The sequence below is a fragment of the Teleopsis dalmanni genome, chromosome 1 (assembly GCF_002237135.1).
Source record: "Teleopsis dalmanni isolate 2A chromosome 1, ASM223713v2, whole genome shotgun sequence".
Classification (NCBI taxonomy): domain Eukaryota; kingdom Metazoa; phylum Arthropoda; class Insecta; order Diptera; family Diopsidae; genus Teleopsis; species Teleopsis dalmanni.
In genome coordinates, this window is record NC_051846.1 from 49,713,839 (window position 1) to 49,740,325 (window position 26,487).

Genomic DNA, 26,487 nt, shown 5'->3' on the forward strand with positions numbered 1-26,487 from the left:
AAAAATACATATAAATAAAAAACTCACCTAGTTAAGTTTAAAAAAAATCGCTTTTGAAATGATTTCTATTAAAAAGAAAATGTTTGTTTTTCATACATATTTAAAATTTATATTTTAACTTAGGGAAAGTTAATACTTTAATTATTCATAATAATTTTATTTTGGTTGATTCCATATTGATTGTATCATATCTCCGTTTTTAATTGCTGCCTAACGATTTTAAACAGCAGAATGTTTGTGACGACTTATGATACATTCATCCATATACAATTAGCACCTCATTTTTAATTTCTATGGTATTTCATAAATGAAAGATTTGTAAGTAAGTTTTTTGGTTCCCTCTTTCAAAGTATTTTGGAACTTTTTTATTTATTATTGTTTCGTCACTGCATTTTCTTCAATTGTTTCATTAATTAAAAAATTTAACAAACTTAAAAATTAATAAAATATAATTTACAAATTTATATTCATGATTATATACATTTATATATTTATACAATCGCGAATATATTGGGCTATAAAATAAATATGTAGAATTTTATATACATAAAAAGCAGATAAATATAAAAATCTTTGCATTACAAATAGATAGAAATTATCCATATAACCAAGAACAATAATCTTTAAGAAGCATTTAATAAATAATATTTTAGTGGTATAACGTGTGCCGCTGTTATATGATAGATATAATTCTATTGTAAACAAGTTAAAACTGTTATTAAAAAAAATTGATATTAGTTGATTCAGAGCAGTGAACTCGAGCAATAAGTTATGTTAATAAGGCTAGAAATTAAAACCACCTTGAGGAGTATCGATATCAGAACTAAACGTATATTGATTATTTTCAACTGAAGGTGCTACGCGAACATCCTCTTCCTCATTTCCAAAGTATTGTTCAATGATATAAAACGATTTGTGGTAAATGTCACGATTTTCATGCGACTGTAAATACTCGATTTTATCCAAACCTATTTAAAAATTATAAATTTTTTTAATAATCTCATATTATTTCTTTAAAATTTGACTTTAGGCATAAATGTACATATCATATAATTTTATTTACCTCCACATTCTTCAATAGCCATAGCATATGGATTAGGCCGAGCTGGAAACTTTTCGCCTGCCTTTAAAATATTTTCCAAAGCATTTAAAGCTACTTGTATAATGTCAGTGTCTACAACTGTTAGGAACTCACACATAGGAGGTATGCAACCAACGTGTACCTATGATGATAAATATTATGTTGAATTCATTTTAAAAAAAAAAAAATAATTTTATTACTAAATATCGAATTTGTTCTGCTGTTCCGCTGCTAGTAGCATTAGTAATAGCCCATGCTGCTTCTTTTTTTGTTTTAAATTCAGCTGTTTGCATAATTGTCATTAATATAGGAAATATATTTGCATCAATAACTGCCTGAATCTGTTGACGATTTCCTGCAGCTATATTCGATATTGTCCAACAAGCTTCTTTTTTAATAGTTTCCATTTGAGATGTCAATAAAACACTTATACATGGTAATGCATTACAATTAAGTATAACCTGTGTTTGCACATCGTCTCCAGTAACGATATTACCGACTGCACGCAAACAAGCAGTAACTACATTATTTTGAGGATGCCTTAAAATTAAATATGGTTATTATAAATGAAAAAAGTTGTATATAAATACTTATATTTACATAAGTAACTCAACTAAACGCCGACAAACACCAGCGTCAATAACTGCCTGAATTTTGTCATTTGGTCCATCGGACAAATAACTAATTGCCCAACATGTATCACTTAAAACGTCTGGATCATTATGATTCAGTAGTCTTGCTAATATAGGCAATCCCTGAACAATTTTTGTAAAATCTGCTGGCGGATTTTTGCCCCTACATAAATTAGACAGTGTCCAAACAGCATTTCGTGTCATTGTTAAGCCATCTGTCGTGCTAAGCACACTACAAAAGGAATTTAAAAAATCTTTAATAATGAATTGTTATAATATATATGTAAAGTACAATATATATTATGAAATATATTACTAACTGTAATAATGGCTGTAATATTCCTGAGTTAAGCAAGTGATCACGGCATGTTGGAGAATCTCCTGCTATATTTCCTAGAGCCCAAACAGCTTGCTCTTGCACATCATGGTGGGGACTCGACAACAACTCTATAAAAATTGGCACTGCACCAGCATCTATAACAATTTTTGTTTGTTGAGAAGTTCCAGATGCAATATTGGTTAATGTCCACGCTGCTTCAAACTTTTTTAAGAATGTGTAAGATGATCGAACGCATTTTTATTACTAAATTTAAAAACTTACCTGTAGTGACACATTTGAGGTATTTTTAAGAAAATATACAAAACGTGGCACAATGCCTTTCTGTATCACTTCCTCTATTGGTGGATTTGGATCGCGCGATAAAAGTTTGCGAAACTTTTGCGTTGCTTCCAACTGTTCGTTTTCTTTATCGCTGTATAATTGATCAATCATATCTTTTTTAATAATGGAATTCAAGTTTATTTGATTTTGTTCTTCATGCTCATAATGCAAAAGTAGATCTTCAGAATGTTCATGAGAATTAGCAATATCCGATTCCTAATGTGACACAAGCTTGTGTATTACTAAATTTAAATCTATAAATCTATTTTATTACCTGCATAACCTCGTTATCCATGAAACCTATTCCTGGTGGATCAAGCACAACGTTACGCCGCTTTATTAATTGCTGCTCACGTTTTTGTTTCCTTAATTGAATGCCCTCCTCCTCCCGTCGGCGACGCATTTCACTTGAATCCAGACCAACATTTTTATAGCGATGTCTGTGTGTTGTAGACATGGCTATTCGAGTTTAAGAAAGAATTATCTAAAATTCTTTAAGATGTTATTTGAGTTTTTTTAGATATTTTAAATTTTCGTAATTTAAGCAAATATGACAAATTTTATTACGCACACATTGACATGCAATTTCTATAGGTATGCATAAGCAATTAAATTATATACTTTTACTTTTTGTAACATCCACGTTTACTACACATGTGTTGCAAATTAGTAATAAATATTTATTAAAATATATTTACCTTTGTAAGGAAATATTTATTGAAACAAAAAAATGTAAGTGTGACGAGTATAATTTTTGCGAGTTTTTTTCGGAACTGACAAGTATGATGAATTTTTGACACTGTCAAAATGAGTTTTAGAGTTTTCAGCTTTGTAGTAACCTTTCGTTTGAATTAAAAATAACAGCTGATCAAAAATTTTTGAAGATAAAACAAATAATAAATAAATTTAGTAATTCACTCACTTATTATAGTTTTTTATATTTTTCTATGGATACAGTTAAACATAATTTTTTTTATCTATCATTTTATTAAAAAATGTTGACAATTGTGAAAATAAAATTTATTGCACTGACCACTGATAAAACAGTCACTTGTGCAACTTCTAAAAAAAATAAATTTAATCATAAAGCTCCTGCATGGAAATATGCTCTACATCTTTCATTAAATGCTTTATATGACCGATCCTTGACTATATCTTCAACATTCAATTCCGACTGTAGTAAACGTAGCTAGAGTGATACAAATAGGAAAAAATAATTTTTTTACTTTAAGAGGTTAACAATTTGTACACACTTTTCGTTGTTCTGATTTAAACTTTTTATTGACGGTAGTATCATCTGGTTTTGCATCACGTTCTTCTCGTAATGCTTTTACTACCTCTGCAGACGTAATGATGCAATTTCTTATTGCACGCTCCCGTTCCTGGTGACCGTTTTGTAAACGAGAATATAAATCCTTACACGTTTTTTCTCCATCTAATTGACCTCTAAATGATTCTGTCGGAAGAGATGTGTTCAATGCATAAATGATTTTATCATCTATATCGCGCATTTTTTGAAGTGCTTCCTGTAGGCAAACCCTAAATTAGCCAAATTTTTGCACCACATAATATATACATTAGATATTTCGATTACCTGAAAGCCCAGGAAATCTACGCACGAATAGTTAGATACCATATCCAATATATTTACTAGCAATCTTGACTAAATTCAGAATAAAAGCTCCGCAGGTCAACGACAGTGCACGGCTACTGACATAATAGCAGGCGGCAAAATATTTTTGACTGAGTGAACATAACCTTTTAAATAAAAAAGCACAAGCTATTAAAATTAAATCAACGCCGTCAATACCTACAGTAGTGGCCAAGATATTATTTTCGTTAACAAAATTTGGTTATTTGTTTTGAAACTGTATTCGCATGTTCCTTTGTTGTAAATTGCTTTAATTTTTGTTAATTAAATAATTAAGACTAATTCAAAGACATACATCGTTTTGCTAATTCAACTTAATTCACAACTCAGGCCAAGTGCGAGTTTGAGTAAATTGAGGCAAAGTAATTTGAAATTTTATAGGAATTTTTTGCACTGTACTTAGGCCAATATTTATTTATTTATTTATTGTACTTATTTATTATTTTTGTTTAAAAGTTTTCAATTTTATTTATTTATTAAACATTTTATAAAATTTTCACAATGATATTAACTAATTTACCTAATTTTTATCTAATTTACCCTACTCGAAATTCTAGTAAATACCAACATTCGCTGCCATACCGATATAATTCACTATTTCCCTCAATTTACCAATCAATTTACTTGAACTCACACACACACGGCCTCAATAGTTGACATTCATTATATATTCTATATATTATTATTCTATTCTATTATATTACGTATTCATTATATTAAAAAAATCAACAATAAAATAAATGACATAAATAAATGTTTAACATTAAATTTCGGTGAAAAAAAGAGATGTAGTAGCAGTTGCAAATAGAGAGATGGTTGTGTTATGTATCTTTATACAATTACCACCCTATAATTTTTAGCACGCTGTTTACACAAAATCTTTTAGGATGTTTAGCAAAAAAATATCAAGAAATGAATATAAGTGCTACAAAACGTGCATAAAATCTTATCTCGTTTTATTAAAATAATTTAATATATATAATAATATATGAAAACTTATTTTATATACACAATTTAAACAAGTAGTTACGTAGCAAATTATTAATTATCTCACAAAATCTTAATTTTCAATAGTTAAATTGCAATAAATAACTTAACATTAGTCACTATAGATTAAAATGAATTTTGTATATGTATATTTTGAATAGTCAACAAAACAATATATTTATTATCATAAATTTTCTTCTTTTTTTGGTATATAATTTTTGCATATAATAAAAATTACTAATTTTTACTATATAAAATGCAATTACTAATTGCTGCACATTTATCGACTTAAATACAATAGTGTAAATGTACTCCTAGATAAACCCTAGAATAATTGTATTGCTGTTAATGGAAACTATATATGAGGTTGTTGTTTTAACATTAAGTACGTTTCTTGATTTGTGAAATTGTTTTTATTTCTTTTCTTGATTTATGCTTATTTCAGTATATATAAATATGTGAGCCAAGTTTAGTATTGGCTACTAACGTGAATGGAGTTAAGAGGCTAGCTTCGTAGTTGATTTAAATTGAGTAGAACAATACTAATTGTTGAAATTGATGATTTACTAAACAGTAAATAGTGTGAGATGATCACAACTTTTTTACATTTTTTTTTGGTTAAAGCTCATGAAAAAATTTATTGTTTGTTATAAAACTACATAATTTAGTGAAAATACCAAAATAAGAATTTGAAAATAACTTAAAGGAGTTTAAAAAATATAAGTTATAAGTTTAGAACATAAAATTAGCAGTTAGCATATATTATAAGTATAAACAAATAAAAATTAGCTTTCCCAGGATTTTTAGCAGAAAATTTTTTGATAAGAATAACAAAAACATCTTCGACTACACAATTAGAATTTTTCGTGAATAATTATTAGAAGACTTTACTTAATAGTAATATATAAAAAATAAATATCTAAAAAAATTTCGTAAACATTTGTTTTTATCGGATTGTAAATAATTATGAGTAAGTAATAGATATTTTTAACATCAGACTTGAATATTTCTTAATAGAACATAAAACACTCCTTAAAAAAGTGAACGTTATTTTTTTATACTGACCTGATAATTGGATGATAGTATAGTATAATTAATTAATATTGTTTTCAACTTTAATTATTTAAATTTTCTTGTTTTTTGGTTTTTAACCACTTGTTGATGGAGAACTTCTTTTTAACTCATAGAATATCGACAAAGCATTTTTTGATTCTAATTTTCAATCTAAGTGGAGCGCCTCCATTTTTACAATTAATGGACTTCTAGTTTTTCTAACTTGTTTGGCCTGCAAATGTTTGGTAGCTTTTTTATACTCCTTTATTTTCTTCGCATCACGATAACAAATTGTTCTTACAGTAGTTGGAGCTCAATCTAGAATTTTCCTAATGTCAGCAGGTTTTTCTTAAAGTTTAAGTATTTTAAATTATCTAACTTTTGTTCCAAGGAAATTTGTTTTCGCTTTTGACTTATTTTTATAAGCAGAAATTTGTCTTTCCACTTCACCATACAAATGTAAACTGGCACCTTTTTACTAAAAACTTAATACATGTAAATCCTCTTTTAAAAAATGTGACTTACATTATTATAATGACACCATAGATCAACGATTACCGATTGTCAGTGGACGAAACCGATCAAAATAAAGTATATTAACGCTAGATTATAATAATCTAATAGGCTTGTAGTCTATTCAGAGCAATTTAGAACACAATTTTAAGATATAGTATTTAAGTTTAACAAAATATTTTATTTAAATAACACCAGAAATGTCAGTTTATATGATTCTTACCACACCTTGAAGATGTACACAAGCAGTGCTTAATATAACTAAAAATGTCATACAGAATTCTGTTAAAGTGCGTATCACAACAACAAATACAATAATTTAAAAAACAAATTAAAACTAAATATGTTTTAAATATATATTAAAATCGTCGTTTTTAATTAGTAACGGCAGATCCACTACCAAGTGATTTCATTAATTGATAACACTCTTTTAATTTTCTCTTATCGCCCACCTTTTCAAGGGTCTTAGCTGCTTCAGCTAACATTCCCGCTCTTTCGCCGGGAGAACATAGTAATGCAGATGGCAAATATTTGCATGCAACATACATAGCAGCAGCGCGCTCCCTCTCTCCGCCATCAAAATTTTGATTTTTATCTTTTCCGCCACAAATTATAGAAGATCGGGAATGACGATAACGCAAGCTTCTGTGAAGTAATTGTTGCGTAGGGCCGGGTGAAGCACCAGCCATTAATCGACAAACTGCTTCATATAAAAATATACGTGGTTGACCATTCTAAAATAATATTAAAATGAAATAAATTTCTAGTACAATTTGGATGAACTATTAAAAACTTACTGGTATGTATTCGACAATGTTACGAAGTGAATTTAAATCATTTTGAAATTTTTCTAAAACATCACCAGGCACCTGATAGTAGCCATCATCATCCATAGTGACATATTCAATCTCCCATATTTGAGTTCGAGTCTCTAATATCCAATCACACGTGAGCAATTGGAATAACTATCAATTGTAAGAAAAATAATAAATGAGATAAATATAAATGTGTATTAACAATATTTTAATGAAAAATAAATGCTGATTGTGAAATGTACAAAGGTTGCATTGCAGTAGTATTGGCCGAATAAAATGAGCACAGACAATGCGACTACAATGCACCTTCATTACATTTCATTTTTTCATCTTGTAAAAAAAAAATTGTTTAAATAAAATAATTAAATAACTTTATATTTATTTGCAAATCATACCAGTTTAATTTCCTTGGCATTAGATATTTTGTTTATAGTTAAACACTCTTGCAAAGAGGCACTCGATTCATCACAAATTTTTGTTATTATATGTCTATCCGAAGTATTTAACTTAGTAGAAATCCTAATAAAATATTAAAATTTATTTTTTACTATAATTAAAAATGCATAGCAAAAAAGTTATTTACATTAATTGCATTTTTGCTTGTAAAATAGTATGTAGAGCTTTGGGCAAATTATCAGTGTTCTCAGATAGATTTTTAGGTAACAACTTCACACTATTGTAAAGATCTTCAGCTAATATATCTTCACCCAATAACCAATGGACTGCGACTTCAAGAACACTTGCCCACCATTCCACATTAACGTCCCTTTCATCCTCAAATATTGTATTCCGCAAGAGAGAAGTGTATTTTAAAACATTTGTTACAATGGTACCAGCTAGTTGACCATTGGTAGATGTATTAGCACTGCTAAGTTTTTCACCTTTTTCATCGTGTTTTACGCGATTAGTTGATTTATACCCTGCACCAACTAGACATTGTATCGCTTTATGCAGTAAATATTCCCGATAGTTCTTTTAATTACAAGAAGTTAATATTAATTAAAATAATTTTGTTTTAATCCACATTAAATTTACCTTAACAATGTAAGACATTGGATCGGAAGGATTATTTAATTTAGAAAAGAAACCTTCTTCTGCCTCTTGGTCAAAATTGAAGTTATGTGTAACGAAATACCGATAACCGTGCTGCGTAAAAGCCCAATTCGTGTTGCAGTTCTGATCGCGTATTTTAGCGTTTTCATGTTTTGCTTTGCTCATATAATAGCGACCAAAAAATTTTAACCACTTTGGATAACTCCTCTTTACACGTAAAGCAGATGTAATATATATATTAACCAATTCATTAGGGCTTAATACATTTCCCGCGACTTCTGCCATATTTATAGCAAACAAAGACATCATAAGTCCGTGCGAATCTTTTCTATTTGTAGTCATATGCAATTGATTCAATCGATTGAATATAAGAGCTAATTCACGTGCTGATGAAAGTGCCTCTTTACGTTGCTCGGTGCGACAAAAGAAACCTCCGGCCTTACGTGATAAAAAGCGACCAATCCAAATGCGATGGAAAAATAAACGTACAAATTGCCAAGTATTAAAAGAAAACGTTTCGAAACGTGAAGTTGGTAGGGTAATACCGAATATTTGTAAACATGTTTGATATTCTATATATGCACCCTTCGAATTTCCCTAGAATAAAAAATAAATTACAGCTGAATTATACGTTAATTATATAGTCATTCACCAACCTCATTAAAGTATTGATCAGCAATTTTTTTGTGTTTCCAGTAAGTTGTTGAAGCACTTGTATCTGTTCCTAATAAAGGATCGCCGTAAACGAGTAACTTAATCATGCATACCAGTAAAACTATCAAATTCAATATCCATATAAAAAGTGTGGACATGCTAGCTTCCCATACCGAATAACTGCTTTTATTATCTGAAACAAAAAAACATATTTCAGTTCTACGCATTAACTTTTATCTATCTACTCACAATGATCATCAATTGAAAGAACACTTCTTGTGCGTCTTATTAATACACCTTCACTATGTTCTTCAGTTCCGAACTCTGCACCCTTGTTTAAAAGGTTTTTAAATGGATTAACTGCCAAAATAGCAAACATAAACATGCATAACGCTAAACGTGAATGAGTAGCCATTCCACGAGTTGTTGTTGGAACTATTTCTACATCATCTTTAACACTCGCTCCACTACTACTAGTAGTGGAACCGCCAAATGGTGATGGAGGCAAAGAAATATCTGAATGTGGTGGTGAAAGTGAAGGATTTGATTCATCACTACGAGGCGGCGTCATAAATTCTTGCTTTGTATAAAGCATGGATTCATCAGATGAATGTTTGCGCTTTTTGCCTACAACTTCTGGTACTATTACAGATTGTAATAAATTCTTAACATTTGAACCTTCATGACGCAATAACTCATTCTGTAAGCGTTTTACTTCCATCTTTAGTTCACAATTTTGTCTATGTAAATCGCGAATCTTATCAACGGATTTTCTTAGAACTGCTGATTTGTTTAGCTTTGCGGCTTCACCAACGACCAGATTTTTTAACTCAGTAATTTTATCATTAATCGAAGTACGATAACGACGTTCTATAGCATTATGCGCTGAACGTTTGACTTCTTTAACTTTTGGTTGTACTCTGTTAATCGGCACTTTATTTTCAATATTATTCACAGGTTTGTTGACATTTGATGATGTAGCTTGCTCTAGCACAACAGGTATATGTGATGCCAAAATAGTGGTACCATTAACTAAAGTTGCAGGACTAGCAGTAGTAGTGGTATACATTAGCGTAGGGTTAGCTTGTATAAAAATTGGTTGTTGTTGTTGACTATTTGCAGAGTACTAAAAAAATCAAATTATATATATTTGTATATGTGTACATATCATAGCTTATGAGATACCTTCGAATTTTGTTGTGACGAAATGTTAGACGGTTTCGAATCAGGCATGATACTTTGTACAGTCAAGACTTGAGGCAAAGTTTGCAGCTTTTTAGTAAATGGTTGAACATTATGATCGATGGTAGAGTTTGTAATTTGTACTTGTTTATCAGGCAATTGGGAATTAGACTGAAATACGAATGTATTACTTGGATAGGCTGTCGTGAGCAAGGAAGATAGGTTATGCATGGATGACGACGTTTGTGAAAGAGGAATTGAAGTGTTGGTTGAAGTTATTTGATTCATTTGTATAGTTGGTGTTATAGAAGTTTGTAATAAATTATTGGATACATGTTGAGTTGTTTCTGGTACAGTTTTAGTTTGTTGATATTCCAAAGATGTTGAATGTTTACTTGGTTGATAAATTGTTGGTGAAACACTTATTTGATTTATTATTGTTGACACTGGTGTAAAGTTGGATCCCATTAGGGGATCTGATGAAATTAAAGGTTTGTAGATAGGAGATTGCATTTTTGGTGATACATCAGATGTTAAATGAGCAGAATGTTGTAATGTTGGACTTTCTTGTTTTACTTGCAGTAAGGGCATTTGTTCCGTTTTTAATTGTAACGCATTTGGCATACTTTCAGTTTTTATATGTTTAGTATCCAATTCCGAATTACATTCGATTAATGGGGATTCTGGACCCAGTAACAATATATCATCTGGCAATTCCATTTGATCAATATCATCAAATATATTATTAAGCATATCTAAAATAAAAATTAACTGTTAATAAAAATTTTATTGTATATTTATTATTTTCACAGTTACCCGGTGGAATCATTTCCTTTATCATTGTCAGTGCATCTTCATCCTTAAAGAGGTCTAACGAATCAACTAGGCTACTTTGTAACCCCACATCTAGTGAGGTGTCCATTTCAAATGTATTTTTTATTATGTTTCAATATGTATATCTAAAATATATATAATAATAACAAAATGTTAATAATTGTATTTTTTCTATTTAAAGCAAAGCATAAAGTATTAAACACATCAGCCAATCAAAATTCGTTATTTGATCATACGATGTGACGTCACAGTTTAGTGCAAATTAAAATACGCTTGTAAATGTAAATAATAGATTGCAATAAAAAACCAACAATATTATTAAATTTTTATGATTTCTTATATTATAATTCAAATATATATCTTTATATCATATATTTTTATCTTCAATCAATATTATTTCATATATTTATATACTAAGTTTGCCGAATATTATTTTAGCACACATTCTTAATAAAACAAAATTTTGGCATATATTTATTTTAGATATTTCTTACAAATTTTTTTAAATTTTTTCACGCATATAAAATCCATTATTTTGCACAATCAATTATTAGAAATAACGCAAAAACCATTCTAATTGCGTCAGTTGTTATTGAAGTATGTTGAATAACATTAACAAGAGATGCCAACATTGCAAAATTGCTTTCAACTTTTTTCGGAAATTTGCAATAACTCTTGTATTTTGCTTCTGTTCGTTAAATTTAAATAATTAAAGTGGCACACTAAATTTTATAATTATGAAAAGAAAACATTGTAAAATAATATGTTTAAACTGTCAATAATTTAATTGGTGTATTCCCATACTTTTGCCGATAAACAATTTAAAAAGTCGAACCGAAGATACAATACCTTAGAATGCACTTCGCTCAAACCGATGCATGAAACTTGTTTCTGTTTCGTTCATGATTTGAAATAAGCAGGCATTACATATGTATTACACATAACTATTAATTTTGGTCCCTGTTGTAACATTAATTTTGAGAGATAAAAAGTGGTATTTTATTTGCTATTACAATATAATTAAAGCAAAGGTTTATGATAAATTTATACATAGGTAATACATAAAACATGTATATTTATATATTATATGTTATACATATTCAAATCTATAAACTTTGTTATAAATTTTTTAAATAAAATTAATATGACATATGACATATTAGAATTGTTCCACGAGCTACTCGTAATAACTTTAAGTAACTCTGTGTAGATACAAATGCGTTCCAGCAAATTTTCAAGTAAATAAGAAATTTTTTTTTTGAAAATTCTACAAATACTTCACTCTTACATTATATATCAAGTAAAATTTGTGTTGGTGTGTGAACCAGCTGTTTTGGTTTGAATTTAAATTTTTGTATTGTTTATTTGCGCGGTACTGGTGTTCTCACCAGAGCTGTTCCATAAAAATCTGTGTAAAGAGCATAACTTGGCACTTTATTTATGTTAATTTTTCAGTTTGAACTTTACTTGTGTTTTATTTGAATTTTACTACGAATAACTCGTGCAACAGACCTATTGTATGTTGATACGCTATATTTTTATTTACAATTTATTGTTATCTTACTGTTTTATATTTAAAACTTACACCCATGATTGACATATTGGAAAATTTGAATAAAGCATACAAAGAACATGAACTTATATAAATAAGACCGCTATAACCTCACATACTTTTGTGTGGATTTTGGGGGGATTTTGATTAACTGAAAAATGAAATAAGTTCAATAATGTAAAATATCATAAAATTAAATAAAGTGTGAACAAGCTAATAATTTTACTGTGAAAAAGTGTATAAAATATTTTTATTATCAATACTTTTTAAATAATATGTTTAACTTTATTTGTCATGTTGAAAATATATTTATAAAACTATGTTATATATTTTATGGTCACATTAAATTGAGATAAAAAATATTTCCTTCAGAGTAAATCATAAAAGAATTATATAAAGCAGTTTTTGCGCGTAAAACTATTGAAATAAATTGTAATTACTGTAATGACTGGAATATAATGACTAATTTTAAAGTTTTAATAAAAGGTTTATGTATAAAATGTGTATGCGGCGATAAGAAAACTATTGATTTTTTGAATACTCATGCTATTTGCTACTTGTTTGAGCACTTATATGTACAGATTTAAAAAATTTCATCTCTTTTTACGATTTTCTAAGATATCGAATTTTAAAATGAATATATTTGTGTTAAACAAATTAATTATTTCAAATAAAAACTGTTTCTAACAAATAGAACCTGTTCAATTGAAAACTGCAATAAAATTTTAAAATTTGTTCTTGTATTGTTTCCGAACATTCGATTTCGATTAAATAGATTTTCGATAAATTTGGCTTGTATAATTTTTACCGGAAGTTTAGCCATTTTGACAAAGATTTGGAACAGACAACAACACGCATTGCAGAGCAGCAGAAAGGATTTCGGGAGTGATTTTTCCACCTTTTTTCACTCAAATAATAACAGCAGAGTAGTTGAAAGAGTCGAAAAACATCAATTGAAACATAAAAAGGAGCAGTCACCTTAAATAACATCAAGAACGGATTAAAACTATATCAAGAAAAAACCTCAAAGCTCTGATATGGCAGACTCAGATAAGCAGCTACCAGCCGAGCAACAACATCCTCAAGATTCCACTCAAGGCGATACTGTTCAGCCACAACAAAAACAATTGCCGCCTCCAAAGGAAATAATTGGTAAGAAAACCGTGAAAAATGTGTTAAAGTAGCGCAAAATTGTGAAAAAGTGTTTTTCGTGAAAAAATTTACCCTCCCTTGTTAAATTGAAAGTGTGCTGAAAATAGAAAAATTTTCCTAAAATAAAAGAGCGACGCCATTTTGAAAATGTGGTCGGTCGGTCACCGGCTATAAAGTTTTTCATAGATATTTACACCGGCAATTCAAATTTAATGAATTTATGGAACAACATAAAAGAGAAAAAGAAAAGTTTATAGTTTTTTTCTTTCTTTCACTTTATACATTTATATGTATGTATCTGGCGCAAATATTTCTGCGCAGTGCCAGTAGCGGTTAACAGAATTACAGAATTTTGCACTACCAATTTTTCAATTTTTCCAACGCTAAATAAATATAACTAATTTCATATAATTTAATTATATTTGAACTGCATAATAAATGTTTTTTTTTTTAATATAACAATTTTCTCTTAAAGCAACCAAGGTAACTGGCACAGTGAAATGGTTCAATGTAAAGAGTGGATATGGTTTCATTAATAGAAATGACACCAAAGAGGATGTTTTTGTACATCAAAGCGCTATTATCAAAAACAATCCCAAGAAGGCAGTGCGTTCCGTTGGTGATGGTGAAGTGGTAGAATTCGATGTTGTTATTGGCGAAAAAGGCAATGAAGCTGCTAATGTAACTGGACCTTCTGGAGAACCAGTACGTGGTAGTCAATTTGCTGCTGATAAACGTCGGAATTATCGCCCTTGGCTCAGGAGAAATCGTCGCAAGCAACCAGCTGCAGGTAACCAAGGCCAAGAGCATGGTGGTCAAGCAGTAGGAGATCAAAATGACATTAACGACGGTCAACAGCAAGCTCCAAGACAGCAACGTAATTTTAGGCGTGGAAGTCGTGGACGAGGTAGGCGTTTTAATAACTATTATCCACGAAACCAACAAAGACGTTCGGGAGGTGGTGATGGTATTAGTATTGGTGATGGACACGAGCAGAATCCTGATCAAGTACAACTTGCTCGTCGCGGCGGTCCACAAAGACGTTTCTTCCGGCGCAATACCAACAATCGCGGCCGTCGTGGTGGTCCACGTAGTGATGATGGTGAGTAGAGATTGTTCTACGAATGGAACTCTATTAAGATGTGTTTGATTTACGTTATAAATACAATAAAATATTAATACTCTATACATAAAATTAAACACATTTGTTTTTCTATGCTCATAATCGTTTTATAGCAATCATTGTACATATTTATACAATTTGATTTGATTTGATTTCATTTGTGGAGTAAAAAGGATTACTAAATTTTTTAAAATGACAAAATGGGAAATTATCATGACTTGCTTTTGTTAACTATTTTCGTTAAATTATGGTGCATGAAAAAAAATATACTATACACAATATTATTTGGTAAAAATGAGCATAAAGTTCATATAATATTGAACTAAAATAACGAAGTGGTGTTAATATATTTTAAAATGTATGTGTATTTCTACTAGGAAATGGCGAACAAGGTCCTCCACGCAACACTCGTCCACGTCGTAACAGGAAACCAAATAATGGTGGGGGACCAGCTGGCAACGAACAAGAGGTAATATAAAGAGAGAGATCCGCAAAATACATCATCTTTAAACTATAACTCTAAAATTAACTACTATTAACATCAAAATATTATACCAATTAAAGCTCCAATTTAACGTAGAACAAATTTTATGTTTAAAGAACAAATGACTAACCCAATAATTTGTAATTCTTTATTTATTTCTATCCTATTATTTTATTTTACTTTAATTTATTTATATTTTTATTTCCTATGCCTATGTTTTTATACATCGACTCCAATCCACATTTTATCCATCAATAAATCCCATAAATACAACTGCTACAATAAATAGAACGTTGGCCAGGAAGTTCGGAACACCACAACTGAGAGTTCTGCATAAGCAGATCGGTACAACAAAGCAGCTAGGCAGCAAATTTTAATAAATAAAACTTATTTAAATTAATTCAACATAACGGAAAAAACCTCTTAATACATTGCAGAAAATACTATATAAAATATGTAATTACAAAGAGGAAAATATCTTAGAACATATACAGAAGAAAAATAATGTGGTGAATAAAATTAAATTTTATATCCTTTTATAATTTCTTTAGTTCATAAAGAACGCTTCCTCAGAAATGAATATATGTATTTTTTAAGTTTGTAGTGCATTGAGTTGTTTCGTTTTATTTAAATCCTGTCAATATTGTCATTTAACCTAGAATATAATTTTTCCTTAAAGAAATAATTTTAATTGAACTTTTTGAAAGAACAAAAATGCTGCAAAATTCACCAAACTAAAATCATTTAACTTTAAGCAGAAAAATACCGTGCAAATAGTTTACTGAAGTTATTTCTGTAAATTAATTTGTACTTGTTTGTTTTATTATACATAAACTTACAACTTATACATTTATACAATTCATATTAAAAACAAATATCTGTACAACTGAAGCAAATAATTTATTGGAAAAAATAAAAAAATTGTAAAACCCACAAAAAGTTTGTTTTTTTTAATTATATATATTTCTTAATATTAGAAATTAGCGGTAAATGCATTTTAAATAGTAAAGTAATTTAAGAGATTCCTTAACTAATTTTATCCTACATTATTTATAATAAATATACATAAGATTTGCACGCCTTAATAGATAATCTTACAAAACAATGGAAAATGTAATAATATTAATAATGTTTATGTATTATTCGTGATAATAGAATAACAGATAAAAATGCCTATATGATAAAGAAGTCTGAGCAGTTAATTGAAAATAGTTTTGATTTTTCCGAGGTACTGCAATTCCAGATTTTTGTAGTGTATAACAAAAATTAATTTCATTCATTTTAGAATAGTTCTCAGCTACGTAACGCAATAACATCTTCCGTAACACGTGTTATTAATGCATCTAACTCATTATTTTTCAATTTTGAACCCCATAGATTTTCAAGAGTGTTCCTTGCACTTTGCACAGCGTGCCCTTTTTTTAAAAAAAAAGGTTTTAGTATTTAGAGTAACATACAGAACGTTCCTCTTACCTTCTAAATCAGGAACAGCAAGTTTTAAAATGATAATAACTTCATTAGCAATTGGACTAATAGTATCGCATATAGTGTGGAGCGCTCGTGCAGCACCGGCTGGAATCTTCAAAAAATTTAAATAAGTTGTTGATATTATATGCAGTATAACTCACTTCATTAAGATTTGCAATAAGAATAACTTTCCCTTCTTTTATTTTACTTTTGTACTTTTCAATTGCGTATCCATAGTCGAACTCCGCTTCTTGTGAGGTAAAATCTTTACTTTCTATTTCCACTGGCTTCATATCATCTCCTTTTTAACAAACAACAATTTAAATATATAATAAATAAAGAAAAATTTATATAAAAATTACCAAAACAAAAAGAGAAACGTTTAGCAATTTCTGTGATTATTTCTTCAATGCCTTGGACTTTATGTACGAATAAATATACGGCTGGACTTTCAACTCGTTTATTTAGTATATTTTCGATACCAACTTCAAGTCTTCGCCAAATCTTTTCTTGCTGAGTTGGATACTTTTGACGAAGCTCATTAAAGGAACAACTTTTATTTGTTGGTTGCTGTGCTTTTAATATTACAAAAAAGTACATCGATAAACCTATTACAGCAATTACAACAATCAAGCTCTTTGTATAGCGACCAAAATGTGATTCTGAGGATTTTTTGTCATAACATTCAGTATGTTTTATATAGTTAGATCGCTCATTTAGAGAACCATGTAATTTTTTTCGCGATGTTTCAAACGTATTAGATATATTTTGTGTGGACTCAAAGTTGTCTGAATATTCTGTGTCAACCGATCTTGTTTCATCGTCAGAATCATCTTCACTGGAGCATGTATCAGGTAAAGCAGTTTTATCTAACTTTGGACTTTCCGGTTCACTATGCACATTTCTTCTACCTCTTATTGGCATATCCTTGAAATTAGGCGACATCAGCATATTTTTAAAAAATTCAACAAACTCAGTTTATTTAGAAAACAATGAAGCACATTAAAGAATATTTAAAGGAAAGAAACAAAGTTGATCTAAAAATTGTGTAAAAATGTTTTGGATTATCCAATAAATATTAAAATTTTTGTGTAATGTGGATAAAATAATACTCATGATAAAACTCTTCATTATGAGAAGTTTACTGCCGGTAAATCACTGCCAGCCCTAAAAAAAAATATATATTTATTTATTATAATATATAGTACAAAATTGGAGTGCAGTAAAACCAAAGAAAAACTATTGTATGTTGGATAATAATGAATACTATTCTTTAACCGTATATATCTTATAAACTTATAAATTGCATTATTAAGGTGCATCCACACCAAAGCGAACGAACTTTTGGTGTGGATGCACCTTTACATGTGTACATTAGTAGTATTGAGACTGAAATTGATTATAGTAGATATGTTCCCGTATTTTTTAAGTAAAGTCAAAAATCAAAATTTCTATTCCTAATGTTCTGTTAAAGTTAAAAATCAAAATTCCTATTCCTATTGTTCTGTTAAAATTAAAAATCAAAATTTCTATTCCTTTTATTCTGTTAAAGTTAAAAACCAAATTTTCTATTCCTATTGTTCTGTTCAAATTAAGACACAACGATTTTTATATTATTAGCCGTAATTTTTTCTTTCAGTGTAGCAAAAAAATACTCGCAACTTATGAAACAAAATATTTTAAGCAACAACAATGTTTTGAAAATCTTCAGAGTTACGTTTACGTTACAAGTTTTAGTGCCACCAAATTCAAAGATCAGTCTATTGTAAATGCTCACTGGAAATATGTTGCAAAATTTCAGTCATCCGCTAAAATCATATGAGCATTTCATTTTCCAATAAGTTCTAATATACAAATAAATTAATTTAAATATACAAGATAAAAATGCTTACCATTGTCCTTTTTATTTTCATTTTGTTTTCTTTTATTTACAATATTAGTCTTTAGTGTGCAATTTTTATATTTTATAGGGCCGATTTACACTACATTTACACATGAACATGAAAACCGGTTACTAATAGATTAGAGAGGGAAGAGAGTGTGATCTGAGTTTATAAATTTCGCGCAATGAAATATGCTGCAATTCTTTAGCTTGACACGTGCAATGCACTATTACACACAAGCATTTTATACGTTAACACAAAACAAAACAAATTTCACGCTCATGACAGTTCACGATAGTGTAAACTGAACTGACAGTTCATGTCGTCGTCAAGTTCATCTCACGTTCATGATAGTGTAAATAGGGCCAGTAAGTTTAAAAACCAAAACTAATTTTTATTTAGTTTCTACAGTTTTGAATAAAATAAAAATGTTCTGCTTACAAAGTCCCAGGTACTTTACAACAACCTTGCATTCTTGTTTAAATTTTTTTTTTGACATAAGCTTTCCAAACTTTTTTATCTCATTTATTCAATCATTTTATTTAAATTAAATACTTAATACTACATATTAATTTAATTAAAGTAAACTTAACTTTTAAGTTTAACAGCTCTTATTATTATTATCTTATTAAAAACTGTTTTGGTGAATGTATAAATATTTTTGTATGATGATTTTTTGTTTTTTGAAATAAACGGACTTAAACAATAATTATTGCACCAAAAAATGAAAACTTTCCTGGAAAACCAATTCAAAATAAAATGATTATTAAAATTATATGTTGCAAAAATAAGATTAAGTACGCTGACAATATTCTTTAGTAATTTTGAAAAAAAAAAAGAAATATACGTTTTTAGTGTCTTACACTGAACATACTTTGCAGTTTAGTCGCTGCCTGTAAAAAGGTTTCTCTATTCTTATAAGCATTTCTGAAAGAAAAATATACATATTGTTCTGGAAAAAGTTAATTCAACGCACAACGATTGTATTGCATTTTACAGAAAAGCATTTATGCCGATTTTTTGGCTAAAATAGTTATATATTAATTTTTAAAGTGCAAATAATTGAAAATCATTATAATACTTACGTCTCAAAGGAAAACAATTTAGTCAGCCATGCAAGCAATCAAATGTGTTGTTGTGGGTGATGGAGCTGTTGGTAAAACATGTCTCTTGATAAGCTACACCACAAATGCGTTTCCTGGAGAATATATACCTACTGTTTTTGACAACTATTCAGCAAATGTTATGGTCGATGCAAAGCCAATTAATTTAGGCCTTTGGGATACAGCCGGTCAAGAGGACTACGATCGTCTTCGTCCACTTTCCTATCCACAGACAGACGTCTTCCTTATCTGTTTTTCATTGGTTAATCCGGCCTCTTTTGAAAATGTACGAGCAAAATGGTATCCTGAAGTACGCCATCACTGCCCTAGCACACCAATAATTTTGGTTGGTACTAAGCTTGACTTGCGTGATGATAAGAATACCATTGAAAAATTACGTGATAAAAAATTAGCTCCTATTACTTATCCGCAAGGACTTGCCATGGCTAAAGAAATCGGGGCTGTTAAATATTTGGAATGTTCAGCTTTAACACAAAAAGGTCTTAAAACTGTTTTTGATGAAGCAATACGCTCCGTACTGTGCCCCGTACTACAGCCAAAATCAAAACGTAAGTGTACGCTGCTATAATTATTTCATTCAACTAGTGGAGCCTGTACCGAAAACTAAATTGGCAAAAATAAAACAAAGGCTATACTATATATAACCAGTTAATCTACGCTAAATCAAAACATTTCAATTTACATAAAATTAAATCGAATTTTTTGTATATTTTCACTGACAATTTGTATACATCAACTAAAGTAGTCACTGCATTCTATTTAGTGAGTAAATGTGTGCATTTCAAAAAGTATCATATGTCGTCAAAATCTGATTAAATAAAAAGTATAAATTATATACAAAGTTAATTATAATTATAGAGGAACAGATTTATCCAAGTTTACCAAAAATAAACTGGAATTTCTTACATTCAAATCAAATTATTTTGGGTATGACTAATCAAGTTTTTGCTTCCTAAAGCTTTTGTTTGGGTTAACTCCGTTCAACGAGCAAATTTTAGAAGGGGTTGTTTGTAACAGAAATATAAACTTATATATTTTTTGTGACTAATTTAGTATTATGCTTTATTTGAATAATGCTGTTTTTAGTTAACTTATTAAACATATGTTTTATTGTTTCGTAATATATTTTGTTAGTTTTCCATGTGCATTAATTTAAACTTAAAGTTATTTGCTTTAATAAAAGAAAAATTAATAAAACTACTCTTTTATATTTAATGTTGTAAAATTTTAAATACCAAAAAGTAGTAAAAAAATACAAATATAATGTAGTAATTATAAAAACATGTTAACTTTATTTGAACTGAAACCATTTTTTCACAATTTAATATATAAAACCTTTAATGTATTGTATGTGTAAGGATTTATGAAGAAACCTTCATGTACTTGGAGTACTGATATTAATTTAAAATAATTTTACATACATGTACGTACGTAATTATAAATAAAAATTAAATTATATAAATGTGTGTCACTAAATTGAAAAATAAAGAAAATTGCATAAATAGTATTTATCTATGTTTTCATTATATGATTAGTTATTACTTTATTCTTTTTATACAGTGCTTTTGCAAATTTCTTATAACTGCTACACAGTCTTCATGATTCATTACATAGTTATTAGTGAAGATTACAGGTAAAGCGGCAAACGGGAAAGGTGACGATCGTACCATGGCTACCATTCACTGAAGGCCGAATTTAGAGCCGTTTGTGTCAAACACAAACAAGATATTTCGAAAAAAATTCAATTAATAATTTGATCTATTTTTAGCATATAGTTTATATTTTAAATAAATAATTATTGTATAAGTCAGGATGCATGTATTAAAATTCACATTGGCATTATGCTACTTGTGTTAATTCATCTTCATCTTACAATAATTTATAATATATTTTTAATATTAATTAACCTGTTACAGTGTTTATATGCTGACTATTTAGTTACCTTTGAATATTTCATACGCTTACACTCTATTGATGTATTTTTTCGAATGTACTAATTAATAACGTGGAAGAGCGGATGTCTCTTCGTTACTTAATTATCTTCACTCTTTGTTACACATTTGTTAGCTAATATAAAAATTCCAATTAAAATCAATCTCTTGAGGATATATATATATATGAGGAAGTTGACATACAATAGTTATATGTAGTATTATTAGAATTTTTCTTCCTATTAGCAATATTCTTATTAGGCTGCTTTTAATAATTTAAAACTATTGTATTACCTGTGGAGTTTTATTTGAAACCTGAGCGCTTGAATATTTTTACTCTTATTGCTATAGTGATCAGCAATTTTGATTTTAATGAAACAGCGCTGCTTTTTAATATATTGGCCCATGTCCCGCAGTTTTAAGAAATTGTTCCGATGTTTAGGTTTTAATTTACTTGTTATTTATAATAACTTAAATGATATGTTCATTAAAATAACGCTTTTAAAAATGTGTGTACTTTTTGAAGGTTTTTAGATATTGTTTATATCAAAAAGAGTGAGAAACATTTTGCTTATTTAATTAAAATTAATGATTATATTCATAGAAGCAATTTAGGTCTTAACTTTAAATCTAAACTATTTTTCTCAAAAGTTAATAGGATTCTGGTGAGTTTTCCTATTGTAGTTCGGTTTTGGGGAACTAGATTTAAAATACACACTTTCTAAATGATATTCAATTTTAACTGTTTTAAATTATACCTCGGCTGGCTATTAGTTTTTCTTTTTAATTTAAGTTTTTGAACAGGGAAATTTCGTTGAAATTATTTTTTTACTTACCTAACTTATATTTCTTATTTAGTTTTTGAAAAAAGATTTCCTGAAATTAAACGACGTTTTTTAACTCCTTTGCTATTTAATAATACATTCACTAAAATATTAGTTATATGTATAAGTAGCGGTTCACAGTGATTAAAATAATTATAGTAGAATAAATGTGTGAGTATTCGATAGCTGTATCGTATGAGTTCAAGATTATAAATAAATATGCGTACAATCTTTAGGGAGATATTAAGATGGAAGTTGCAACATATTTTGCAGAGATATCAGTTCACTAACGCCTCAAGGATTGAGCCCTTTGTGATGTAGAAATGATGGAAGAATGTTGCAAATAAAAACTAATATTTTTGCAGTAAACCTGATTTAAATTTAAGATCTTAGAATCTATATTAAAACTTTACTGATTTAAAAATTTATATGAATTTTTCAAATGAAATTTAAATAAGACCATTCGAGATTATATACTCTTAAAATGTTAAAGAAACTGATGAAAACTATTACAGGGACTGTGTTCTAATAAGAGTAATTTAGAATAGGGGATAATTGTGCTATGCTCTATTTTATAATTAAATTTCATATAGTTAACTAGATAAAATTAAATCTATAATATATTATTAAGAGATATTGTCTACTGATATTTCGATATTTGTTTTCGCATTTTAAAAATGTTTTATCATTTTTATTTATTTTGTTCTGGAATGCATAGCACAACTACAAATTTATTATCCACATGGCTGCAATTTAAAAAACTATCTGCAGAATATTCTACATATGTACATATGTATATATATATATATGATATGTATATATCAGACATATGGTTAAGACTCGATATGCATTAATAAAAGAAAAACAATGAGAATAGTTGTCCGACAAATTCAACAAATTAAATGTAAACACATCATCGTTTAATTTGTACTGATAGATGTGTATTTGTACGGGTGTCCATGGTACGTGATTTTTTTTTGTATACAACTTTAGTTTTTTGTATACATATGGTCCAAATTAAAAAGCATGAAATTTCAACTCTTGCTTATCTCAGCATTCCGTGCAATATAAATTAGTCACATCAGCAAAAGAATAAAGTAGAGTATTCTAAAGTGCTGGTTCATTTTACAAATTATCAGCATGGAAAATGAAAGAACTGATAACCTTTTCTATATATAATTCCTGTAATATACTATAACTTAAAAATTTTGTCAGAAAAAAATTAAAAACCATTTAAATTATGTGTTTGAACTTTTTATGTATATATTTAAAAAACAAACATATATATTTTTACCAACAGGCGTTTTCTTCTTAGTCTTAAAATGTTATACATTTCATTTAGAAGAATGTTAAGCAACATACATTTATAAAAACTATTAAAACAATCTAGATATATATTAAAATTAGTTTGGCATTTTAAGTTTTATGACAAATAATTATCAAAAAGAATATACTCAACATTTAGAATATAATAATTTGTTACAATAGGCAAGAAAAAATTAATGTTTATAAAAAAAACATTTATAAGTAGCACCTTAAATTATTACATAAAAAATCAGTATTAAATATTTAAAATCTATTAGAGACTACATATATTCGAGATTAATATTAATTTTAGACTTCTTTGACTTTAAAATTCGTCGTGACGAGCTAACGCTTCTCCAAAGTCGGTCGCTTGTGAGCCAACGAAAATATCATATTTATCAAGTATTTCATCTTTTGTTAATTTTTCATCACCGTCTTGATCAGCTTCAAATATCAAATGTTTTGATTCACTTTCAGCATGATCAAAGTCCTTGGGCACTACCCATGCACGTACCTCTTCTCGATTAAGAAAGCCATCACCATCTAAATCACGAAATTTTGAAAAGCTTTCACGTTCACTAACAACCCATTCTGGTTCGACTTCACTAGGTTCTGAAGCACGGTAAAGATCACCAATGTATTCATCTACTGACACTTTCCCATCTTTATTTTTGTCAATATCCTCCAAAGTTTCCATTAATACAATGTCTTGCATAGTTTTATGTTCTTCGGGATGAAGAAAAGCGGTGAATTCTTCCTTTGTAAGAGCATCATCTAAATTTTGATCGGCAACACCCCACCGCCGACGATCTTTTTTAAGCATACCCTGATATGATATACCATTTTCTTCATGTTCTAATTCTTCCTTAGTCATTCCTTCCATGAACCCATAAACATTTTTACGATAAGACTCCCAATCAATTGTATCATTATTGTTTGGATTATGTTGTTTCCAAATACGAGCAACGTCTTCATCAATATACCGTCGCTTTGTATATTCAATCCATCTTTTTAATTCAGATAAATCTACAAGTCCATCCTTATTATCGTCAATACGATCTACAATAACACCCAATCTTCTTTTACTTTCTTCTGGAGGTAATTGGTCGAATTCTTTGGCTTCATCTTCACCCAAAAAAGCTTCGTGATCATATTGTGTGTTATGGGTATCTCCGTCGAAATGTTTAACATTGGCGGAATCATGTTCATGTGGATGTTGTTTTAATTCATCTGGTTTAGGAACAGCGTTAACATATATTATAGCACATAAAAGAAGTAACAAGCAATTTAGTCGTAACATTATGCGTTTCTATTTGATGTGCAAAAGTTTATTTTAGAATATGTGCAATTTAAGTGTGCAAATTAATTTATACCTGCTTTTTATTTAGTTTCAATTTGATTGGACCAAAAAGAATACGTGTACCTCCTCCGCAAGAACGTTCTCATTAAATTAAATTTATTTATATGAACCGCATCAAAAACTATATATATAGAACTGCCAACATAAAAATTTCAAATTTTTTATAAAATTAAATTAAACACACCCAAGCATAGGATGAAAAATCTATGACATATGTAAGCGTCAAGTAATTGACATTTTCAGATAAATGGTTTAATCTGAAATGTCGTGTCTTAGTATTATATACTATATGTATTTTATAACTTAACGATTATCAGTCACTGTTTTGCAAATATTTTAATATAAAAAATTTCATTGTAAAAATAACATGAATTTTTGCAAAGAAAGTTTATAAAAAAATACTTACATATAACAGAATTTTATTATGAAAGTTAATTTAAAGTGAACTTTAAATGCAATATAATATAGTTATACATTGTGTTTTATTAATATGTTAGTCGTTTTAAAAAACTTCAACTATAAACAAAATATAATATTATCTGCGTTTACAATGGCTAGACTTTGGCAAGATTTCTGCTTAAATTCCCATTTATTTATATATGTAAATTTTTTATATTCAAATATGCATTACTTTTAAATTTTGTCTGATTTGTATGTTAGCTTGTATGTTTCATAAAAACTACTTGTGTACAAAGTAAATATAGTGTTGCGTCTACGACATCAAGGATATCCGATCACATTAAGTGTGATCTATAAGTCCATAAGTTATTTACAATATTGAACTACTATTAAGTTTTTGTTTGTGAAATTATTATTACAATATAATTATAATTAAAAACAAATACATATATGGATATTGTAATGTCTCAGATTTTTCACAATTGAGTGCGTGTGATTACTCTACCCATTTATGAAAGTTGTTCATTTGCTCGGCATTTGGAAATAGATTTTATTAGTTGACTGTTTCACTTTTTCCAATATACACTTGTTCTTTAGATATAGGTCTTCAAATTTGCAAATTTATTTATAAATGACTATAACTATTCAAGCAACGTAATGTCGCTCTCGTTCCACCATTTGATTAAACAAAATATTTTGTTTGAAAATTATTTGTTCGTGCGGAATCAAAGAAATAGAAAATGAGAAATTTAGAAATTAGAAATAAT

The 26,487-nt window shown here is 28.6% G+C and overlaps 7 protein-coding genes across 9 annotated transcripts; 2 read left to right on the top strand and 5 right to left on the bottom strand.

Annotated features, from left to right (window-relative positions):
• Window positions 1-595: 595 nt before the first annotated feature.
• LOC119667897 (importin subunit alpha-7) lies at window positions 596-3,271 on the bottom strand. Of its 2 annotated transcripts, none has more exons than XM_038077238.1 (8): window positions 3,073-3,271; window positions 2,649-2,866; window positions 2,315-2,590; window positions 2,034-2,254; window positions 1,682-1,945; window positions 1,282-1,621; window positions 1,064-1,223; window positions 596-968 (listed from the first exon to the last, which is right to left on the bottom strand). In XM_038077238.1, the coding sequence occupies exons 2-8, from the start codon at window positions 2,829-2,831 to the stop codon at window positions 784-786; spliced, it is 1,629 nt and encodes a 542-aa protein (XP_037933166.1). In that variant the 5' UTR covers window positions 2,832-2,866; window positions 3,073-3,271; the 3' UTR covers window positions 596-783. The 2 variants fall into 2 exon arrangements, with proteins under 2 accessions (XP_037933166.1, XP_037933165.1); XM_038077237.1 differs by having other exon boundaries at window positions 2,649-2,858; window positions 3,073-3,270.
• An 86-nt stretch (window positions 3,272-3,357) lies between these two features.
• On the bottom strand, window positions 3,358-4,168 carry LOC119667898 (coiled-coil domain-containing protein 58). Of its 2 annotated transcripts, none has more exons than XM_038077240.1 (3): window positions 3,969-4,168; window positions 3,628-3,913; window positions 3,358-3,563 (listed from the first exon to the last, which is right to left on the bottom strand). In XM_038077240.1, exons 2-3 carry the CDS (start codon window positions 3,883-3,885, stop codon window positions 3,456-3,458), a joined length of 366 nt encoding a protein of 121 aa, XP_037933168.1. In that variant the 5' UTR covers window positions 3,886-3,913; window positions 3,969-4,168; the 3' UTR covers window positions 3,358-3,455. The 2 variants fall into 2 exon arrangements, with proteins under 2 accessions (XP_037933168.1, XP_037933167.1); XM_038077239.1 differs by having other exon boundaries at window positions 3,628-3,900; window positions 3,969-4,163.
• Window positions 4,169-6,735: 2,567 nt separating this feature from the next.
• Window positions 6,736-11,716, bottom strand: LOC119665739 (sterol regulatory element-binding protein 1). Its single transcript, XM_038074977.1, has 10 exons — window positions 11,611-11,716; window positions 11,099-11,241; window positions 10,286-11,037; window positions 9,350-10,226; window positions 9,103-9,293; window positions 8,429-9,043; window positions 7,977-8,365; window positions 7,789-7,912; window positions 7,376-7,543; window positions 6,736-7,312 (listed from the first exon to the last, which is right to left on the bottom strand). The coding sequence occupies exons 2-10, from the start codon at window positions 11,202-11,204 to the stop codon at window positions 6,953-6,955; spliced, it is 3,582 nt and encodes a 1,193-aa protein (XP_037930905.1). The 5' UTR covers window positions 11,205-11,241; window positions 11,611-11,716; the 3' UTR covers window positions 6,736-6,952.
• A 1,672-nt stretch (window positions 11,717-13,388) lies between these two features.
• Window positions 13,389-16,040, top strand: LOC119665347 (Y-box factor homolog). Its single transcript, XM_038074616.1, has 4 exons — window positions 13,389-13,820; window positions 14,296-14,922; window positions 15,321-15,412; window positions 15,717-16,040. The coding sequence occupies exons 1-4, from the start codon at window positions 13,706-13,708 to the stop codon at window positions 15,762-15,764; spliced, it is 882 nt and encodes a 293-aa protein (XP_037930544.1). The 5' UTR covers window positions 13,389-13,705; the 3' UTR covers window positions 15,765-16,040.
• Window positions 16,041-16,380: 340 nt separating this feature from the next.
• LOC119665437 (torsin-1A-interacting protein 1) lies at window positions 16,381-17,951 on the bottom strand. The gene is made up of 4 exons (XM_038074681.1): window positions 17,257-17,951; window positions 17,056-17,195; window positions 16,901-17,006; window positions 16,381-16,842 (listed from the first exon to the last, which is right to left on the bottom strand). Exons 1-4 carry the CDS (start codon window positions 17,843-17,845, stop codon window positions 16,721-16,723), a joined length of 957 nt encoding a protein of 318 aa, XP_037930609.1. The 5' UTR covers window positions 17,846-17,951; the 3' UTR covers window positions 16,381-16,720.
• Window positions 17,952-19,631: 1,680 nt separating this feature from the next.
• LOC119669616 (ras-related protein Rac1) lies at window positions 19,632-21,401 on the top strand. The gene has a single exon (XM_038079593.1). The coding sequence runs from the start codon at window positions 19,891-19,893 to the stop codon at window positions 20,467-20,469; it is 579 nt and encodes a 192-aa protein (XP_037935521.1). The 5' UTR covers window positions 19,632-19,890; the 3' UTR covers window positions 20,470-21,401.
• A 2,798-nt stretch (window positions 21,402-24,199) lies between these two features.
• LOC119672174 (calumenin-B) lies at window positions 24,200-25,437 on the bottom strand. The gene is made up of 2 exons (XM_038083168.1): window positions 25,335-25,437; window positions 24,200-25,270 (listed from the first exon to the last, which is right to left on the bottom strand). The coding sequence occupies exon 2, from the start codon at window positions 25,259-25,261 to the stop codon at window positions 24,287-24,289; it is 975 nt and encodes a 324-aa protein (XP_037939096.1). The 5' UTR covers window positions 25,262-25,270; window positions 25,335-25,437; the 3' UTR covers window positions 24,200-24,286.
• Window positions 25,438-26,487: the final 1,050 nt, after the last annotated feature.